The sequence below is a fragment of the Brachionichthys hirsutus genome, chromosome 1, assembly GCF_040956055.1.
Source record: "Brachionichthys hirsutus isolate HB-005 chromosome 1, CSIRO-AGI_Bhir_v1, whole genome shotgun sequence".
In the NCBI taxonomy this organism is placed as follows: Eukaryota; Metazoa; Chordata; class Actinopteri; order Lophiiformes; family Brachionichthyidae; genus Brachionichthys; species Brachionichthys hirsutus.
The window spans coordinates 6002722-6023827 of record NC_090897.1 but is presented as its reverse complement, the minus strand read 5'-3'; the positions used below and the strand labels follow the sequence as shown (position 1 = coordinate 6023827).

The following is a 21106-nucleotide window of genomic DNA, read 5'->3' as shown; positions in this document are numbered from 1 at the left end:
ACTCACATATCTGGTGTCAGTATGCATCTGTAACCCTAATAGATTTGATATTCAAACATTGTGATTGTTCATAATGTGTTTGCTGTCCTGTTTCTGACCTATGGACTGTCACTTCCTTCCTGTGAGCTACTATGAAGGATAACCAGTGCAGAGTACAGCCATCTGTGAAGCACGCCACTCGGAGATTTTAAACCTGCAAAACCAATTCTGCATTTACTCTAAATGTGTCAGCCGCTGCAATCAACAGGGAGACGGAGACAGATGCCCTACCACGCACATGTGTGCACACACACACACACACACACACCAGGGCAGCTGTTGCAGTGCACATTGATAGCTGTAATATAGTCGCGCTCTCAGTGGGGCACACTTGTGTGCCATTAAAACTTAGAGATTGGCGTTTAAATGACATTTCAACATTCTCTACTATTTACCAGCCCAAAGGGAGCTGGAGTGTGTGTTTGTGTGTTTGTTGGTGTTTGTGTGTTTGTTGGTGTCTGGATTTTTAGTCTGTCCACTTGTCTTACCTATCAGGGTATTTGATGTCAGTCTAATCAAGACTAATTGTGGTCTTAGATATTGTGTGCGCGTGTGTGTGTGTGTGTGTAAAATAATGTGTGTGTTACTCTTGAGTTAGTTCTTAAGTGTACCTCTGTTTGGTGTATGCACATCTTTTGGTGTGTGTGTGTGTGTATGTGTGTGCGGCATGGGGCGGTTAGGATAAGAGTTTGTAGGAAATGCTGTGACACCATCTGGGCAGAGGCACATAAAGCTGTCGCCACCCACCATAAACCAGATGTTTCTCATGCACACACACAGACACACACACTCACACACAATATCATGGTACACTTTTCTGGGAAATTAAATTACTTCTCCATCCAAATAACAGTTTTTTGTATCGGTACACACATCGGTATTTTCATGTGTGTTTTACTGCTTCAGTTTTAACTGTAGTAAAGTCAAGAGTCCCAGACTGGTGGTTAAAACTTTGTTTCTTTTACAGCATCAGTCCCTTAGCTCTCCTAAAAATACACGTGTGCATCTAAACGTATTTGTCCTCCTTTGTCTGCACCTCACCCAAAGTGTTGTCACAACATCTTTCCCAGAATGCTTCAGTTACGGCCGGATCTTTACAACTATGCACCAGTGATGATATGTTTCATGCATCTTCATACAGTGCAGAGAAACGTACATGCTACATATAACAGCGGCCCAGGCTTTCTATTATTATTCAAAGTCTCAGATGTAACTCAAGGCTAAATTAACGCTTTTTTTTTATTATTATTATTATTATTTTCATCCACTCTTGTCCACCAAGGAGGTTATGTTTTTGTCTGGTTTTATCTGTCTGTTTTTCTGATTTCCTGATTTTTGTTCTCCTTAATTTATTATTTTATTTTCCTAATTCTATCCTTCATGCCTCCCCCACTCCGTGATAGATTTCGATCTGGAGCCCTTCACCACCTACGAGTACAGAGTGAGGGCCTGGAACAGTTTTGGACAATGCACTAGTCACATTACAACAGTGACCACCAGCGAAGACGAACCATGGGGGGTGGCCCCGCCCCGTTGGCATCGTTTACCTGAAAGAGATGACATCATCCGTCTGCAATGGGAAGCACCTGCCAGGCCCAATGGTGCGTGTTTGGTTGTGTATGTCGATGTTTTTATATTTTTAATATTGAGATGACTCAGAGACTGAATGACAAAAAATACCTTTCACATTTTGCCAGGAGACGTCACCCACTATGTGATACTTCGAGATGGACAAGAGCGTTACCGTGGTGATGAAAACAGTTTCACTGATGTTGGTGGGATCAGGCCTTTCCACGTGTACACTTACCAGCTGAGGGTCTGTAACCGGGCTGGTTGCACCGATAGTGCACAGGTAAGAATGTGTATATGTGACGGCGCTGCTACAGTCATATCAGGTCATTATCAAGACATTTGGGGGGAGTTTATGGCATTGATAAAGTAAAGACAGAACCGGACTAGCGTGTTGTTGAAATCTCAGCAGCCAATTAGTTAGCTGATCAATACATCGACCATAATAGTCAACCGCGTGCAGCAGCTGCTTTTGCGACTTATCCTTTATCTGCACCTGAATAAATGGGAGTGAGTGTTGAAAGGTTCATATTTTGAGAAACCCCCCAGACATTGAACCCCTGCTGTTCGGTAACAACACCAGCCTTGCAGCATTGGTCGTCTGCTATCGGCCACTCACCTGATCCATTGTTCGACCTGTCTTCATAGTAATTGACATCAAATTTCAGCTCTGTTGTTCTGCAAGTGATATTTTGCTCATTCTAAAGCTCTGTGTGATCGTATGTTCAGAAATTGCATTGTGTGATATTTCCATGATGAGTGAGTTCTCCAGCTTCCATGTGGGAACACGTTTTATTTAGCCATGCATCAGCTCTCCTCTCGCATGCACGGCGCTGGATTTGCTGAGCCTACCTGATGTTTGTGATAGCATCCATAATGGCTTCACACAGAACTCCCCTTTCTATCTCTCTGGCTGGAGCCCAGCTGATATCACCATAACGATTAATTTTTCTTTCATAGATGTGATGAAGGCTCCCACGGAAAACTGTCTTTGTAGCTTTATAAAGGTTATTTAACATTCATTTTTAACCATAAGGATGAAGGATGAAGCATGTAGATGCATCACTAGATGGGCGAGATGGCAATGCAGCTGATTGAACCGGTAAATAGATGACTGATCGTATACAATAAGTGAACGCTGGGCAGAATGGGGCATGAATGAAGTTAGAATGGATGGATGTAGGTCCGTGATAAGAGAGAGAAGAACAATGGAGAGGAAAATATCTTGTTACCACCAACATTTAAACCAGAAAAGGGAAACACGTGGGTTCTAACTAAACGTACGTTTATTTCTCTAAGGGACAGATCGAATATGAATACGACTGAGAAGTAAACCGGTGGACGAGCGAACCATCAGTCATTTGTTTTTATTGCCTCATATAATGTATGAATTCCTTTTCGTAACTGCATATCTTATATAGGGTGGGGCTGCAGGATATCCCAGCTGACATTGGGTGGGAGGGGGAGGAAGGCGACTACATGAACGCCAAACAACCAACATGGGCGAACTTGTATAAAACAAACACGAGAAGATAAATAAATCTTTACTGTTAATCATTTGATGCAAATTAATTGCCAGCTAAAATGAGGGGATTTTGATGGCCCTGTGAAATCGTAAAATCTCTGAAGACATGTTGAGAAAAGTGTCTTTCATCATCAGTTCATTACTTCATGGCTACATCACAGGCAGCTGGGCTGTGTGTAATTTTTAGTGACCGTGTCATACTCTCTCTCCACAAAAAAAGAGCTGTCGGGAAGTTCGTGTTGGTGAGTGTACACCTGCATTATATTTCTAACATTCACATAATCCTACCATAAAAAATAAGAACATGTAGAACAACACAAACTATCATTCAAAGCAGGTCTGGAAACAAGAATTACATGACCAACAGAACAACGTGCACCGAACATACCCTCTACAGTCAAACCTCTGTCACGGCCCCTCCTTCGGCCCCTCTCACACATACGTACGTGCACCCACCCACCCACACACACACACACATACACTCAGCAGAGGGTGCAAAGGGAGTGATTTGGATTAGTTTGTACACCAGTAAAAATTGGCCAAACAGTCCCAATTATGGGATAACTTGCGCTAACCTAATACACCACTGCAATTACCTGGCATCAGCCCCCACACGTGCACACACACACACACACACACACAAACACAGGAAGAGACACAGACACACATACACAATCCTGCTGTGACAACAGAAGGTGCTGATCTAATACCATTGGCCACTTAGAGATAGAGGAAGAGCAATTGGTCCTCCTCTGTCTTTGGAGCCCTTTGTGGTGTTCCCTCTGCTCCTTCTGTCCTGTCGTTTGCCTGATCTTAACATCACACTATTTTGGTTTCCCAAACGGTTGTCTCTTCCTTAATGTCACCCAACCTCACCTCTCCCCACCGTCCGAGCACCAATTTATCTTTGTCATCTGGTGGTCAACGTTCTCCGGCGTCTTTTTTTCTACACATCCCATTTCTCTCTCATGTCCTTAATGTCGTTGAAAGGCATCTATTGCGTCATGCAGGTTTTTATGACATTTGAGTGAAGTCTCAACAGCCTTATTGTATTTTTGTATCCATGGTTCTGGGTTTTTTTGCATTTCAATAAAATCTTGGCATGCATTAGCGTGTTATCAGCAACGATACGGCCCTAGATTGATACCATTTTCCTGCATCTTCAACTTCTTCTCCTCTCCTTCCTTTGCTGTTACTTGTCTTTGAGCTTGTTTTGTTTATTTGTATGCCTTAGTGCGTGTGCGAGTATGTGTGTGTGCGTCCATAGTTGTAGTAGCAGTGTTCTAATTGCGTAGCAGTGTGTAGGACAGGTGGGGGAAGTGCTAGTGACAGTCTATTAAGGCAGGATATCCCGGTTGCCATTAGCTGCAGATTGCCCTGTGATTCTGTGGTCTCCACATCCGCTCAGTGTTCACAGGGGCCCACAGATACGACACTAGGAGTGTTCAATAAGATGACCACTCATAACAATGCACTTCCAAGCAGTCATTTTCTGCATAACCCGAGTCTTCAGAGGAATCGCTTGATGTTTTGTTGATGCTTGTGATTGGAACCCGTAACATAAGGTCTCTTTGCAGAAGAGAAATTAAATGAGGAAACAAAGACAATAGCAAATGTAAATCTCGGTTGTCAACAAGGTATGTGTTCTTTAAGACATCCTGAGTCTGGATTCTGCTTTTCACTGTGTCTGTGATGCTGTTAATGGCATTCAGAAATGATCACAGCAGAAATTCACATCTTCATTTTGATTACATTTAGCTGTATGTGTAAAATGTGTGTGTTAAGGTGGTGGCAGCGACGGTCTGGGGGGTCCCAGAGGGTGTGCAGCCTGCAGTGGTAACAGCCCTAAGCCCCTCGTCCCTCAGCGTGACTTGGTCTGAACCGGATCATCCCAGGGGAGTCATTCAGCGGTACCTCCTGAACCAGACTGGAGTCGGAACTGTATTTACTCACAACAATGGGCCCAGAAATTATACTGCTACTGGTGAGTGTCGTGTTGACACGCACAATGCTTTTCCATCACTTTTGCCCTTTCCATTCTTCTTTTCTTCTTGTGCTTCTTCTTTGCCTCGTTTTCTCCTTTGTAATGTGTTTATCTATATGTGAGTGACTGAATTCCCTCTTATTCCAAACATTTAGGTTAGGTTAGGTATTTATTTATTTATTTCAGGCAATGACAAAAAGCACACAAAACAAAACAACCCGTGCCACATCCCACTTGCCACACTTAAACAATAAGTAATAAGTAATTTAATTAATAAAGTAATAAAGTAATTTGTATCAAGAACCCATAGAAGAAATGTAAAATATGACAAATACGAGACACACCTTCATGAAGTGGACAAAGTCAGTCACTGACACATTTTACACACAAATGAAAGGGCACGAATACCACAATAAAAGCATTGTGGCGAGCGCAAATCCTGCATGAAACGAGCAACTGTAACACAGTACACTCCTGTAATCTCCTTTCTTTATTAAATACCGGTAGAGGCAAAATATGTAACAATAAAAAAATACTGAAATATTTGATATGTCATGTAATGATGTTCAAAATTGGGGGGATTTTAACTGTTTCTAACAGCTCCAAGAAAAATTTTATTTGCATTTTAGACCTACTTACATTCACCAGACACAAGGAGCGTGAGTGAGTGTGTGTGTGTGTGTGTGTGTGTGTGTGTGTGTGTGTGTGTGTGTGTGTGTGTCTGTGTGTGGATTTCAAGTGAATTAACTAACCCTAAAAAGACTGTCAGGCTGGTTGACTTGTGCTGACCCAGTTGATTAAACATTATTCACCTCTTTCTTCTCTGTGTATGGTCACACTGTGCCTGCAGAGTGAACTGGGTTTCTCTGTTTCAGATTTCTGAACGTCTAGCTCACTTTAAAATGTGTCCTGTTAACAGACAATGCATATAGTGTTGGGCAACCTTTTTCTTTGCACTACAATAAAGGTAATTGTAAAAAAAAAAAAAAAAAAAGAATTATCAGAATAATAAATTACGTTTGCCTCCTTTTAAACAGGGTCGATATTCATTCTTTTGTTTTTAACTAGAAGTAACTTTGCATTAAAGCACGTCAAGTGCTTTAATGCTGATTTGATTTTTACTATTACATTTATGATGTCAAATCAAAGTGATGCCACATATTGAAGCTGTTATTTAGTGGCATTTTCCCTTTTTTTTTGCTTTCCCCTCTGCTCTGTCTTGGACTCAGACCAGACATCAGCTTTGCCAGTAGCCAATAGACTAGTCCCATGGTGCCTGTGGTGGGCTTGTATGGTCAGGAGTTGTGTGTTGCACAAGCATGTGTGTTTGCATGAGTAAGCATGCGGCAAAGTAAACAATGCCAAATAGAGATGGTAATGTAGTGTAATACTGTACCAGCCCCATGTGCCAGTGTAAGCAACCAGCATGTGTGTGTGAAATCCCCCTCTCCCCCAGGAAGTAACTGGAAAACCTTTTATATTCAGTCAGAATCACGACTGGGACAGTCCCTCCCTCCCTCTCTCTTTCTATTTTGCTCTCGCTCTTTTCCTTCAGTTTGAGATTGCTCTCTCACTGTTTTGTGTGTTTGAACAAGCTACTACATTATGATAGGAAAGGAGTATAAAGGGATATTTTATGTACATTAGTTATGAATTGTAAAAAAACCTCTTTGGTTGTCCACAAATAGTCTCTTAGCTCAGAGTAACCCTTTAATAGACACCCATTATGTTACTGTGGAAATAGGCTCCTTCTCTCATGTCAAAAACAGATCTGCTGTCATTTAAAAAGAAAGAAAATCAATATATACTTAACTGTATTTGTTACTATTTCTTGTTCTGTGTCTTCATGTATGTGCTGATGATGAAATTGTATAGAAATAAACCTGTAGCTGTTGAAATGCTGTCTCCAAAAAAGAACAAAGGTGAAAGAAGAGAGGAGAGTCACTTTTTTTTATTATAAAAAAATATGCACAAACTGAATTGGTAGACAGTTCACGTGATCATACTTTTGAAGAGTGAGGCCGAAAAGGGGTGTGGGACAGATGAAAAGATGGATGTAAGTATCTAAGTGTTTTCAATGAAATATGAACAGAAATAATTGCTGTGCTACTCCCTCATCCTTAATGTTTAATACGCCATTAGTCATCTACATCGCTCAGACGGTTCTCACCACTGTCAGCGACAGATGCTCAGAGACCGCGTACTCACTCATTCAAACTGGAGACACGGCAGGAAGTTGTTCTATGGCATATTTAACTGTGTAAAAGTCTTACAGTCTTACAATCATTGTTAATGTCATAAACATAGTGATGTTTCTGCGAGAGGAAAAAGCTCCAAAGTAAGCAGCGCCCCCTGTGATGCCAGAATCGGAAATTTGCGGCTCCTGCCGTTTGCTGTTTATGAATGGCTTCCTTCTGGAAATGCGAGGAACTGGCTGCTATTAGCGCCCTTTTTACCACTTCTGAAAAGCGACACTTCTCAGAAAGAATTAAGCACTACTGTACAAAGACACCCCATGTGAATCAATATTAAGTATTGCTATCATTAGCTCACAATGAATTACTGCCTGCAATTATATAGATTATGGCATTAATCATGTGTTTAATTGGTCCTTTGTAGCCTCATTATTAATTCAGAACAGCGTTCTTATTTATTAATGTGTTTCCGCTCATGTTCCCTTCTCTGATCGGTCCCTGCTACAGGTACAGGCATGTAGACATGGGGAAAGGAGGATTAGAGAGAGAGAGAGAGAGAGAGCTGGTCTTTTCATGTACCAATCTTGAAATCTGCCTTTCATGAGAGGTGTCGGTACTACAGTGTGTAGCAAGAGGCTTTCATCCAGCCGGTTGAAAACCACTTGCTCCACCCTCATTGTGAATTCTGCTTCTAAATATTAAGATTTTAGGCAGCAGTAGAGAGAGACGCTCATCCTACTGTGGATGCTGCCCAGCTGAGTCAGAGCTTCCTGATGCCTTGCTCCTGTTTAGCCCTCGACTCCCCCCCCCCCCCCCCACACACACACACACACACAGGAACATCCTAAATATCTGCAATGGAGATATTTGACGACAATGTTGCCGGAATTTGATAACAGTGATCGAGAATCCAGGATCTTTTCGGGATCATCACCAAAATTTGATCAACTGTTCCTGGTGAGATTCCCAACATTTTCTGTAAATATCATCAAGATCCATCCAGAACATTTTGAGTTATTGTGCTAAAAATCAGAAAAACAAACTAACGCAGGCGAAAACATAACCTCCTCGGCGGAGGTAAAAACAATAAACGAAAAAATACATCCTAAAAATAATCGTGTATATTTTGTATGTGAACTTTGCCATATTTTTTCTTTACATTGTTCTGTCTTTATGAGGATTTCTAATTGTGTAATGTGTGTCTGTGTGAACCTGATCTTGTTGTTCCATCCCAGACGGTCTCTGCAGCAGGGAGCCACAGACAGGAAGTCAAACTCTTAATTATTTAGAAGAGGTGTTATCAAAGCTCTCCTCTCGCTCGCTCACACTTACTTTCTCTCTGTTTCTCTCTCACTTTGTTTTCGCTCTCCTCCTGCTTGTTCTTCATGCATTCTTGGCCGTTTTGTTTTTCTTGCAAGTAAAGCAAATTTAGGGTTTTCCCTCAGTCTTTTTTTCGATGCCATTCCTTTCTCTCTCTCTCGCTCGCTTTCTCTCTCCTGACTTCTGATGCATTGCACCACCCCTTGCTTTCTATTCTTCCCCTTATATTCCCATTACAGTCACATTCACGTCTTCATCACTTTTCTTTCCTTATTCTTCTGCCCGGCTTTCATACCTTCTCTTCATCTTCTCTTTCACATCAACATCTTTCCTTCTCTTGGTCTCTCTCTTCCTCTCCCCATCTTTATTACGTATCAGGTATCTGGCATGGTTTTGAGGCCTGCGTCCATCATCCTATCATATTCTCTAATGCAAACAGGGAACGGCAACCTGTCAATAAAATGTCATTTAAAATCACTTGTGTTTACTGCAACACGCTAACACCCACACGTAGAAGAATCCCACAACACTCTCACAATCCTGGATCATCTTTGGTCCTTTTCTCACTGTGACGTCTCTCTCTTTGACTTTTACCATGAATAAAAGCAGCAACTCTTTACTTGGTCTTCCTGTCAAAGTTTCTCTCTGTTTCTCTCTTTGTCCTGCGCAAACAAACACACTAGTCAGCGGGACGTCCGGTTCTTATGATGACAGCTACGGCCTTGTCTCGGTTTGTTAGTGAGCTGCTGGCTGCTCGTGTCAAAATGCCCTCCTCTCATTTTTCACTTCCCAGTGATCACTGTTAGAATGATTGAAGCTACGTCTGTCTTTCCACAATCACGCACATAGACACACATGCACACACATGCACACACATGGGTATGTGCACCTACAGGTATACACACATACAGGCCGTGTGATGTACTTCCTTAAGCAGACCAACACTGCCCTCTTCAGGCTGAGTGTATAACTTGAAACAAACCAGAATGCATCAGAGGGATGTGTGTGTTTTTTTGTGTGAGTTCATTTGCATGTGTATACACTGATTAATGTGATTAATAAGAAACTTATATTTATAGTTTTATATTTGAAATAGCTGGAGACAGAGTGGTTGGAGGGTCCGGTGAATTTAGAGGGTGGAACTGAGTCAAATTGTAGGTTCTTGTTCTCTGATCAGTCCACTCTGCCTCCTGACTGGATTTCAGGCTGTAATTAATAAGCAACAGATAACACTTGAAAGCATGTTGAGCATTTTGTTTATGCACACAGATCTTGTGTTGTTGGATATTTGAAGTCTTTGTTAAATATTAAATCGCAATTTTCCAGTGTCAAATTTTCACTCCCATTGAAACACCTCCAGGGACAATAAGTTTGTGTGTTCAAAGATGTAGAGAAAGATTGCTGCTTTTTTCCCTGCTACAACACATGGCAGCACGAGAAGTGTAGATATAATTTACTAAGCTGTGCACACGCTTAGTTGCCCATCGTGAATAGTGTAACACGGCCATGTGCTTCAACTCTAGTACTTTTGCGTGGATGACAGATTTCCTTTATTTAACCCAAACACACAAACATTGTGAGAACACTGAGACACACAGACACACACACACACATTGATCAGAGGTTGGGTTAAGCGTGGCAGGCTGCGAGGCATGTTAAGCAGGCTAAGCAGTAGAAAGAGATGTGAGGGACGTTTGTGTGTGTGTGTGTGTGCGTGTGCTGCTAACATAGGGTGGGTATTGGCTTGAATAAAGCAGCTGAGACGCCACACTAAGGCGTCCCTCTCGCTGTCCCTGAGCCTGAAAACACACACAGTTTGAATTAAATTATCTAAACCAGAAAATGTAGATTATTAGCTGATTTGGTTTATAGAATTGTTATTTTACATGTACTTATAAATGTAAAATATAAATATAGAAAACCATAATAATTATATATTTTCTTTCTTTCAGGACTAAACTAAACTTTCATGTATTTTTTATTTTTACTATTTAAGCAAAAATATATATTTTTTTGGTCTGGGTTTCATTCATCATGGCAGTTAAAAATAAATTACCATTTACATAATCTAACATAAATCATTGTATAAAATATATTTTACTTCATATCAAATACACAAAAGGAATTGGACACATTGTATTACGCAATGCCAAAACGTGTTTCTGCTGTCATCCTTTAGAAATAAATTTGTTTCAGTTATTTCATTTTTCCTTGAATGTGATATTTATGCTCTAGTATGCTGTCAGCTGAGTGAATGACCATAAAACATTCAGCATGGAGGATTTGCATTCATCCTCATCCATCCATATTACATCAACAACCATGCATGGAATATATACTTAAAGGGAACACTGGTTGTCAATCACCAGGAGGGCTCCGTTTCAAAGATAAGTTTATTTGGGTACACAAACGATTTTTATCAACTTTGTTTTCCTGTGGTTTTTACAACAGGAAGTTCAATATAAGACCAAAAAAGGATTTCCTGTGGTCATAGTTAAAGGGCTACTCGGTTACTATGTGATTTCTTTACAACTGCATAGCGGTAGCCTATAAATAAATCATGTCTGCATGCTGTAGCCTAAACGCATACTGAGGTATCATAATTATCATAGATCAAAAGCTGATGACATTACAGCGTTGGATCGGTCCTCTCCCGTGTCAGTTCCGCGTCTGCCCATCTTTACGTTGTTTCATTATTGAGTTATGGCATGCATAATTTAACGCAGACAGATATGGATCCATCCGTTGAGAGACTGGAAAGAACAGAGGGAGGGAGAGTGAAATGGAAAAAAGAGATAAAAAGGTTGGGAGAAGTGTAAGTGATTCTGGCAAAGCAAGGTTTCCTCTTCCTCTTTTGCCTTTTCTCTTTGCATTTTATTGTTGTTCTCTGTTGTTCTGCACTGCCCTGCACAGTTTACTGTGATGAGAACAATACGCCTGAACAAAAGAATATTTGTGTGGCATGGGTGAGATGTATCCGATTTGATCTTTCTTAGCATGTATTCATCCATGTCTGTGCGCTACAGGTTTGCTGCCATACACAGACTACACTTTTGTGCTGGCGGCATGCACAGCTGTGGGATGCGGAGCCAGCGTACCGTCCACAGGACGCACCCTGCAAGCCTCCCCTGCAGGTATACGCACATACGCTTTAGGAATTCTCCTTTTGAGTTTATGTAGTGGCATTCATTACAAAGTATGGGATAGTCTCATAATTCTCATACATTTCATATACCTGTCAGTTCACAGGATATTTTTATTTTTGCATAGAAATGCATAGCTGATATTCCATAAAACATAAAAATAATAGATTTGCAAAGATTGAATTTATTTTTGCTTGTGGTTAACCTAGACTACTTTAAAAAAATATATGGTCCATTGTTCTGAATATATGTAGTTGATAATATTTAATGATAAAATTTTAATTGCAGTGACATAAAAAAAAATACTAAAATTCCACGATATCATGTAAAATGTCTGAATAGATTGTATATTTTTCTTTACTGCTTTTCTGTTGTTTCTTCATTTCCTCTTTTCTCCCACCGCTGCTCTCCTTCCTTGTGTCCTCCATTCTCTTGTCCTTCATTGGTCTCCCTGCTATAGCTTACTATCTTTCACCTCTCGCTCTCTCTCTCTCTCTCTCACTCACTCACTTTCTTGCTCTCCTCTTTCTCACTGTTGACTAAACTCAAAAGAAACCTAATTTCATTGCCTGAATTAAACATCATGCATTTTTATTTATTATATAACTATTATTTGGTAATCTTCTGTCACACCTCTTCACCGCCTCTCTTCCTCTCTTGTCTCTGTCGTCTATTTTCCATATCCGTTTTCTCTTTTCCCATCTTTTTCTCTCCTCTTCTTTCACGTCTCAAAACCTACTGCATATTTATGGATTCCTATAGGTTTGGATATTTCTCTTATTTCTTCTCCATTTAAATATGATATCCTTTTCAACTCATCTGATTTTGTCACTTACCGCTTTATGTGTTTCATCTTTTGTCTTTGCTTCTAGACATCTAGTCTCCCGCTGTTATTTTTTATACAATAAAAGAATATAAGAATAGTGCCTCTTTGCTTAGATATGACTAAACAAAAACTATTTTCTTGTAATTCTCTTTTTTATAATTATTTATACCCAAGAAGATACCCAATGTAGCATGAGTGAACAATAGTAAAACAAATACAAAATAAAAAAAATATCTTGCCAAAATAAAAGAATTTACCTTCGATAATTTTATCAGCTACATTTCTATCAAAATGAATGTCACCATTCGTACTAACCAGCTATTAAAATAATGATTTGTCAGTTGATGAAAAGATGAGCGTTAGGTTTGCTGTTTTTCATTTCAGTAACAGCAGGTTAAAAGTCCTGTTTCTAAAAATGAATGATGCACTTTGTTTGGTGTAAATTTAAAAGCATGATTAATTATAGATACCAGTTAACAGCAGTGAAGAACACCCTTCTCCTCTTCTTTCCATCTGTGCTCATCTAGGTGTATGGTCGAGGCCCAGACACCTGATAATAAACAAGTCTGTGGTGGAGCTGTACTGGGATCAGCCGACCCAGCCTAATGGACAAATCTCCCAGTACAGACTGAACAGAGACAGACACACTATTTTTACTGGAGTCCACCGTGACCAGAATTATACCGACTCTGGACTCTTGCCAAACCACAGGTAGAGAGCATGCACACACATGGATTTGAGCGTGTGCAGTGTGTGGTGCACAAATGTAGAACTTCTCATGCATGTACTCACGTAACTTGTAGCTTGACAATCAATCAACCCTTAAATTCCTCGATCTCCCCATTTGAGTGTTTGTGCTGTTCTGTCAGGGTCACCCTGTTTTAAAAGCGCTCCGGTCATCTCATGCGTGTCTCCCTCTCAGGACTGTGCATACGTCTGTTTGTGACGTTTAATGAGCAAATATTTGACATCTTCAGGACAGACATGAACATTACCACAAACACATGTTAAAATCACAAATCACATCTAGCCTTTGCTTACAGACAACAGTGGCGAATAGATTGTATTTATCTGTTTATTTTCATTTAACCCTTATTTTCAGGATGGATTTTGCGTATTAATTGTGATAGTCTAAATTGAGCCCCTCCTCTCCTTTCCCTTTCTCTCTCTCTCTCTCTCTCTCTCGCTCCTTCTCGACCTTCTCTCTCTCTCAATTTCCCTTTACCCCAAATAGAATTATTGGGATAACACCCTGCAGTACTTCAATCTCATCTATGTATATGTGAAAGAGAATAAGAGAAAGAAACCAGATAGGTGTGTGTGTGTGTGTGTGTGTGACGTTTAATTTTCCCTAATTCCTGATAGTCTGCCAGAAGGCATTCCCTTCCCGACCCTCTGCTTCTCATCACTTGACTCGCTTCCTGTTCGCTTCTCTTTCCTCTCGCTGTCCCCTCCCATCCTTTACCTCTTACCTCATTCCTTTCCTTCTTTTTCCCAATTTAGCACTGCACCAAGGATTACATTATCTTGTGTGTGTTTTTGCCAGTGTGTATGTGTGTGAGTGTGTACCCACTCTTGCCGTTCTGTGTGTGCCTGCGAGACTGCTCAAAGTGGCCATTGATTATTTATGACAATGTTGATTAGCTGTCACTTTGCTTCGGCAGCCCAGGAAGTGTCTAAGATGACGAGAGAATTAACCTATTCCCTCTGGCCTGCCCCGCAGGGCACACGCACGGACGCACGCACACACACACACACACACCATACTGCATTTGATATCCCAAGGCAGTGTTTACTTTAAGTAAATATCTTCCAGTGATGAAGTGTTTAAATTCATTCTCCCACTGAAACTTACGCCACGTTATCACACCCACTCTCTGCTCGACGCTCTTCTCATGCTTTCTTCCTCCGTCTGTATCTCCCTTCCATGGGTTGCGCGTCACAGGGAGGTGTATTTATTTATGTTTCCCTGTCTAAGTGTCTATGAGAGTAGCATATGAGTGGCTTTAATACCTCCTCCTGACTGCTTTCTAACCCACCACAGAAATAGTAATGGCCTTCTGTTTAAAATACCGTGCTCAGGAACAATAACCCAACGCCACCATCTATTAATGCATGTGTGCCGGAGTTTATAGCAAATTAAAGGCTTTTAATGTTAGACGGTGGCCCACTTACACAGCTAATGTACGCTGTAGCGGCAGCCAGCCACACGCTCTTAAAAGGGAAATTTATCTTATGATGTCATAGACAAGAGTCAGGAAGCAATGCAACTGAAGAATCAAGTCAGGAGAGAGAGTGACCAGACACACACACAATTGATTTGTTATTCAAGAGATTATTTTAATTTACCAAATTAGGGTTATCCCTGATTGAATAAGATTATAAATGGCTGTTTTTGCTAAGATTAATCTTATAATTGCTCGCATTATATTGTTAAATAAAATGTCAAAAATAATTCCTGGAGTTAACAGGATGCATGTGACGATATATTTTAATGCTGTTTCATAATTGAAACGAATGGATGCTAGAAAGGCCATAACAAAGATATAGCGTTGCTGTATTTGTGTTTCTTCCTTCTTCGTGGATCCTTCATTAGTCCATGCCCCCCTCCCCCCAGCTGTTGTGCTGTTTTCTCCACACCCATCTTTACCCTGCCATCTCCTCAGCTATGTGTATGAGCTGGAGGCGAGAACCCAGGGAGGGACGGGTGTGAGCGAAAAATACATCATACAAACACCAGCCTCGTGCCCCACAGGGATCCAGCCTCCCCACAATGTGACAGCGTTAGGCCCCCACTCTGTCTCTCTTGACTGGACCCCCCCTGGTGAGTAAACATAAAAATTTAGTAATAAAAGACATGTTCAGTATCTGAGTAGCATTACAAGGAGAGAAGGGCTGCAGCTTTGGCAGTTTAGGCAAGTAAAAACCTGGGAGCTTGGGAGGAGGTAAGTGAAGCAGTGGAGACATGCTTTTTTATTATCGGCAATTGTGCAATGACTCTGAAGTGTAAGCATGGCTTTGTACAACGGGGAAGAAGAACTGCTGCTTACTTGGACTGATATTGTCCGAGAGTGAATAGAGCACTTCTGAATCAGGACCTCCTGAATCCAACTAACATGTTTGCTGTAGAAGAAGCAGAGATGTAGGTAATGAGATGCAAGGCAGCAGAATCTGATCAGCTCTAAGCAGATTCAGACGCACCTCTCCTAAATTTGTCTAAAGCAACAGGCTCAGGTAGAAACAGGATGAAAGGTAAGATCTAAAAAACAGTTGAGTCTGGAGCACGGAAAAAGTCATGATGAAAAGTCATCTGAAAGGACCTAAGGAAGGAGCTGCATCTCCTTTGTGTCAAAACAAAAATGAGTTGAAAGGTTCTAGCATCAATTTAAATCCAGAATGTGCTATCTCTTCTAAGCTGAGAACACTTTTGGAAAGCCGAGGATAAACTGAAAACCGTTGCTGCCTATCCTGCCGCCTGTGTGATCAGCATGGATCAGTAGAAGAAAACAGACAGATGGAACACTTTGGACCATTTAACTCAAAAAGTCATTGACAAATTTGCATGAAAATGTTCCATGAAGTGGTTTACCAGTGATTCAAATATTTTTTGGCATGACAATCAGTGACTGTCACATTTATTTGGTTAAAAAAAATATACTCTCTATGTTAAACAGACACGAATTTCATCCTACGTTTATACTACTTTGCCCTCTGATGGAGTGAGGAGATGGAGAGTGAGAGGGTCAGACAGAAACAAAAGCCCTGAGCGGTTCTTTGTTCACCTTCTGGCCTTCCAAGACCTGGACACACACACACACATACACCAAGGGCTGGCTTCCGTGCTTATGGGGCAGTGATTGTATGCCCTAACCCATCTATCATTGAATATTACTCTCCCATTAGGCTGATTTCCTATTTCAAAAACCACTTATTTGGGCCCACTAGCAAAGACACTTCATTTTGTTATGTGTGTGTGCGTGTGCTTTGTGTCTGTATATTTGTGTTTATGTGTGCATCTTTATACGTCTGTGTGTGTGTGACTGTGGAGACATTTCCATAGGCAGGCCTATTCTATTGTCATTACGAGTTGATTTTAAAGGTGAGGAAATATCGGCTAGGTTCTCACGCTTGGTTAACTTCCTGAGCCCAGAGTCTGGAGTGTTTTTGACTGTGTGTGTGTGTGTGTGTGTGTGTTTGTGTGCTATTATCTCTGGCTGTGTGTGCGTGCATGTATACATGTGTGTTTGTGTCTTCATACACATACATGACGTATGGCTATTAAAAAGACATTTACTCTCGGATCAATTTCTCCATCGTGATGTTTTTTCCTTTCTGTGTGTGTGTGTGTGTGTGTGCGTGTGTGTGTGAATGTGAGGATTTTATGCACGCTTGTCTTTAGTTGTGTGTAAGTGCACATCTCATCTTTTTGTTTGAAATAGATGAGTTTGAAGCAGCTGATTGGTTGTAAATAATAGAACTTAAATATCAGACTGACAACTATGTTGTGTGTGTGTGCGCGCGTGCGTTTGCGTGTCTACACAGGCACATGCACCTGTAGGTGCATGCGTGTATGCGTGCATATGTGAGTTGGGGGGTGAATAATTGAAGTCTTTCATTTGTCTGGTAATCAGTTCGTTCTCCAGATATCCAGAGTTCATGAATGTTGAATAACCCATCACAATACAGTTGGCCTGAATTATGGAAAAACCTCCAGGGAGAATATTAACAAAGTGCAGGTGCATGTGTGTATGTGGGTGGTCGTTTCTATATGTAGACAGTTGTGTTATTATCAATGCCATTGTTATGAAGGCAGGAGCAGTCGGTTTTAAAGCAAAAGTGTGTTTTTGTGAAACTTCTTTCATGAACAGCTTGATGTGTCCTTCCTGAAATCATTCCCTTTTTTTTTTGCGGGGGGGGGGGGGGGGGGGGGGTGTTAAAAATGCACCTCACTAAAAGACTTCAAATAAAGGTTATCACATCCACTGTGTTCTCTATTTCCACAGCTCAGCTCAGCGCCCAACCTGTACGCTACAATATCCTGTTAAATCCAGGAAGTGACTGGGCCATAATGCGCCCTGCTGGGAGAGGCCTTCACCTCAACGTGACAGATCTAGAGGCATTCACCATGTACTACATCAGAGTCCAAGCCTGTCAAATTGGTAATTATTTGATTTTTAGCTTGGAGATGCTTCGGATCCAGTTGGTTCCATTAATGTAAACGAAACAAACTCATGATGTGTTCCTGAAATGTGTGCTGGTCTGACAAATTGCTGCCGATTTCTCCACCGGAGAGGGGTGTGGTGTAGGTGAAGGTGTGTACGTGCGGACTTTAGAGACAGCCCCCGAAGGTTTGCTGCCCCCTACAGTGAAGGCAGCTGGAGCCAACGTCCTGGAGATTCACTGGCTGGCCCCCCAAAAACCCAATGGGCTCATCTCATCCTACCATATATACAGGTAATATACCCCCAGAAATATATTTGCCACATTGACTCACAGTAGCTTAGCTCACAATAAGATGTTTTTTTCGGCAGCTTTCAGTATCATTGAACACCAAAATGCTTAGTTATATTACCTGAAGAGTTATCATAGCATTTGTTTTATTTTATCCATTCACCTGTTATAAGGTTGTGTAAGTGGGGACACAATGACACTCTACACATAGCTGCTTTCATCTGATGTGAATAAGTTGCAACACTCCCATTTTCGTACACCTATCGAGTGATAGGATGTATATTTAGCTTTGCGTGAAGCATAAAGGTTTCGGTGATGAGGCTTCAGGCAGATGACTACCAATCTGCGTGCTTTACAGGTATGAGTGTGCGTGTGTGTATTAATGCATGCTGAAGGTCGTGGTCTGCTTGTTGACCAAAGAGTATGATCTGTATGCAGGGTCAGATGAGACTAAGCCCTTTAAGTCCAGAGGAAACACACATTAGCATAGCAGTACACGCACTCACACACACACACAGACCTGGCATGAGCAGACTCAGCCAGACAGGGAGTTGGATGAAAGAGGAAAATCTATCTCTCTTTCTCTGTGTCACACTCACACCTGAAATCCAAAGTAATCACAGACAAAGCGGCTTACCAAGACTTCGGCTTGCTTGCATCAGCCTGTGATTTACACGTTATGTTTAAGACTTATTTATTTTTATTTCAGTCTTGTACAGTTCTGGCAGTATTTTTGTAAACTGAAATACTTTAATCTTTAAAATACTAGAATCACTTTTTTCTGTCAATAATAATAAATACGTCTTTCTAATATTTTGCAAGTTTAAAAGTGAAACAGAACTGAATTTACGGTTCAGTTACAAAATGAAACTTGAAAAATACTTTTGAGATTTTATTTTTTTCACAGTATCTTGATTTTATATAAATAAAAGCTATACTTAAATATGTGGAACTTGTTTTCAGGAATACATTCCTGCTTGTTTGGGTTAAAGAACAAATAGTGATCAAAGGCTAATTCTAGTAATTTTAATCTATTGCAGACGTCCAGCAGGAACTGAGGAGCAGCTTCTGATTTTCATCTGGTCCGGTGGGCCGCTTGAATTTCTGGATGCAAGCCCTGCCCTGCGACCCTTCAGCTACTTCCAGTACAGGATTCGTGCTGACAACTCCAAGGGCTCAGTTCTGAGCCAGTGGGCTTTAGCTCAGACCTTGCAGGCAGAACCAGAAGAGATGGCTCCTCCCACTGCCACACCCACTGGTGAGGTCACAGGCTGCTGGTAAAACTTATGGTCTGGTTAGCATTCATGTAGAATCACTAACGTTCCCATGTGCTTTGGGATATGCAGGCGCTTACTCAGCCCATTTGAAATGGAGTGAACCAGTCCAGCCCAGTGGTGTCATTTCCCATTATAGACTGGTCTACAAGGAGCACCAACAGGACCCAACAGTCAACTCCACTGCTGTTACCGCTCTCACTGTGGAGGTAAGGTGTGTGTGTCTGTCTGTCTGTCTGTCTATTGTCATTTGTGATGCATGTGAAGAAATGTGGACTCTACCTGTGGTGCTGGTGCCATCTGTTTGCCAGTGAGGGGCCTGCAGACACACACAAACTCACACACACACACACACATAAAGACACGCTGCTCTTGACCTGCAAATCTCCAGGGCTCTTCCCTCCATTTTTTTGTCAGGCCTGAATCAAACACAGGAGAATAACTATAAGCAACTCCCCTCAAACCAAGCGCACACATTTATACACAAATACACATCCACGCACAAACTCATATCTAGTGTGAGTGTTTATGTCTAAATATATGTGTGTTTGGATTTTAAGAACAGAGAAAGAGGGACAAACTAAAAAATAAGCTATACACACAGAGAACAGAAATTGATGGGAGTAAAAGACAGTGAGGCGGATCAGCAGAACAAATATCGATGCAGTTAATATAAAAGAGAAGAAAGATAACTAAGTAAATAAAGCAATACTGGCTGAGGCCAAAAGAGCATGAAGGTGGAGAGAACAGACAAGTGAAGGAACAAGAAAGTGGCGAGACAGAGTGATAGATAGGCAAAGCAAGGAGAGGGAATGGGGGAGAGAGGCAGAAGTATAGATCTATATTCTGTCCATACGAATGGCCTCTTCTCCCGCAGTGACCTTTGGCTTGTCACTCATAATTAATACAAGATGTAAATGGTGACCTTTCACCCTCTCATTGATATGGAACACTGTGTGTGTGTGTGTGTGTGTGAGGCTCACTGACATGACATGGACTTGCAGTGGTCATTTGTCACACGGCTGCTTTCAGCCACATTTACTCATTTGTGTAGGAATACACAAAGAAAGTTTAAATGAGAAATCTTTCAGTGAACATAAACATATCAGATTGTATAGGATTTAGCGGCATCATTAATGCTGGGCTACTTTATTCATGCACTTACATTCATCAGCACCGTTTTCACAACCGCCCTCAGACACCACAGTTTAAGCATTATCAAATCAAAGAACAAATGCAACTGAATAGACTGTTATTTTAATATTAACTAAATTAATGTATCCATGGTAATTGAAATGCCATGGTAACCATCTTTTCTAGCCTTTATTTTCTGTCCCATCAGTAAAAATCAAACTTTCAATGGACATAAAAAGTGAGTGGCTTTTATTTTTTTTTACCATCTTGGCTGAAAGAAGGGAAAGTGGCAAGAAAGAATCCGGTAGGGGTGTTGCTTGATTGACTGGCATGGTGTAGCAATTCAGTTGAATGGGATTAATGATTATCAGAATCACCTCCTTATACAGTATTAATATTAATATAAAACTGATTATTAGCCACAGGGACATCTTTTTTTTCCAGAGTCTTGAGATATCAAGACTAAGCTTCTTGTCTGCTTCTCTTTTAAATGCCCTTTAAAAAAAAAAAAATGTAATCATCACTTGAGTCTTGTCGTCTGTGGCGTTCCTTCATTTTCAAATAACTCTGCAGAGGGCCTGAATGAATAAATATTTTGATCTGATATTCTGATCTGATCTGAATGTTTATTGGCTCCAGTTGACAG

General features: G+C 41.0%; 1 protein-coding gene across 1 annotated transcript in view; it reads left to right on the top strand.

Annotated features, from left to right (window-relative positions):
* Positions 1–21106, top strand: part of ush2a (Usher syndrome 2A (autosomal recessive, mild)) — a 129835-nt gene that overhangs the window by 86993 nt on the left and 21736 nt on the right. The window contains exons 57-66 of the mRNA XM_068741852.1: positions 1443–1640; positions 1737–1891; positions 4919–5117; positions 11659–11766; positions 13129–13312; positions 15268–15425; positions 17605–17760; positions 17893–18055; positions 19093–19310; positions 19399–19535. Coding sequence (XP_068597953.1) covers positions 1443–1640; positions 1737–1891; positions 4919–5117; positions 11659–11766; positions 13129–13312; positions 15268–15425; positions 17605–17760; positions 17893–18055; positions 19093–19310; positions 19399–19535 — 1676 coding nt within the window. The remainder of the gene's footprint in view (positions 1–1442; positions 1641–1736; positions 1892–4918; positions 5118–11658; positions 11767–13128; positions 13313–15267; positions 15426–17604; positions 17761–17892; positions 18056–19092; positions 19311–19398; positions 19536–21106) is intronic.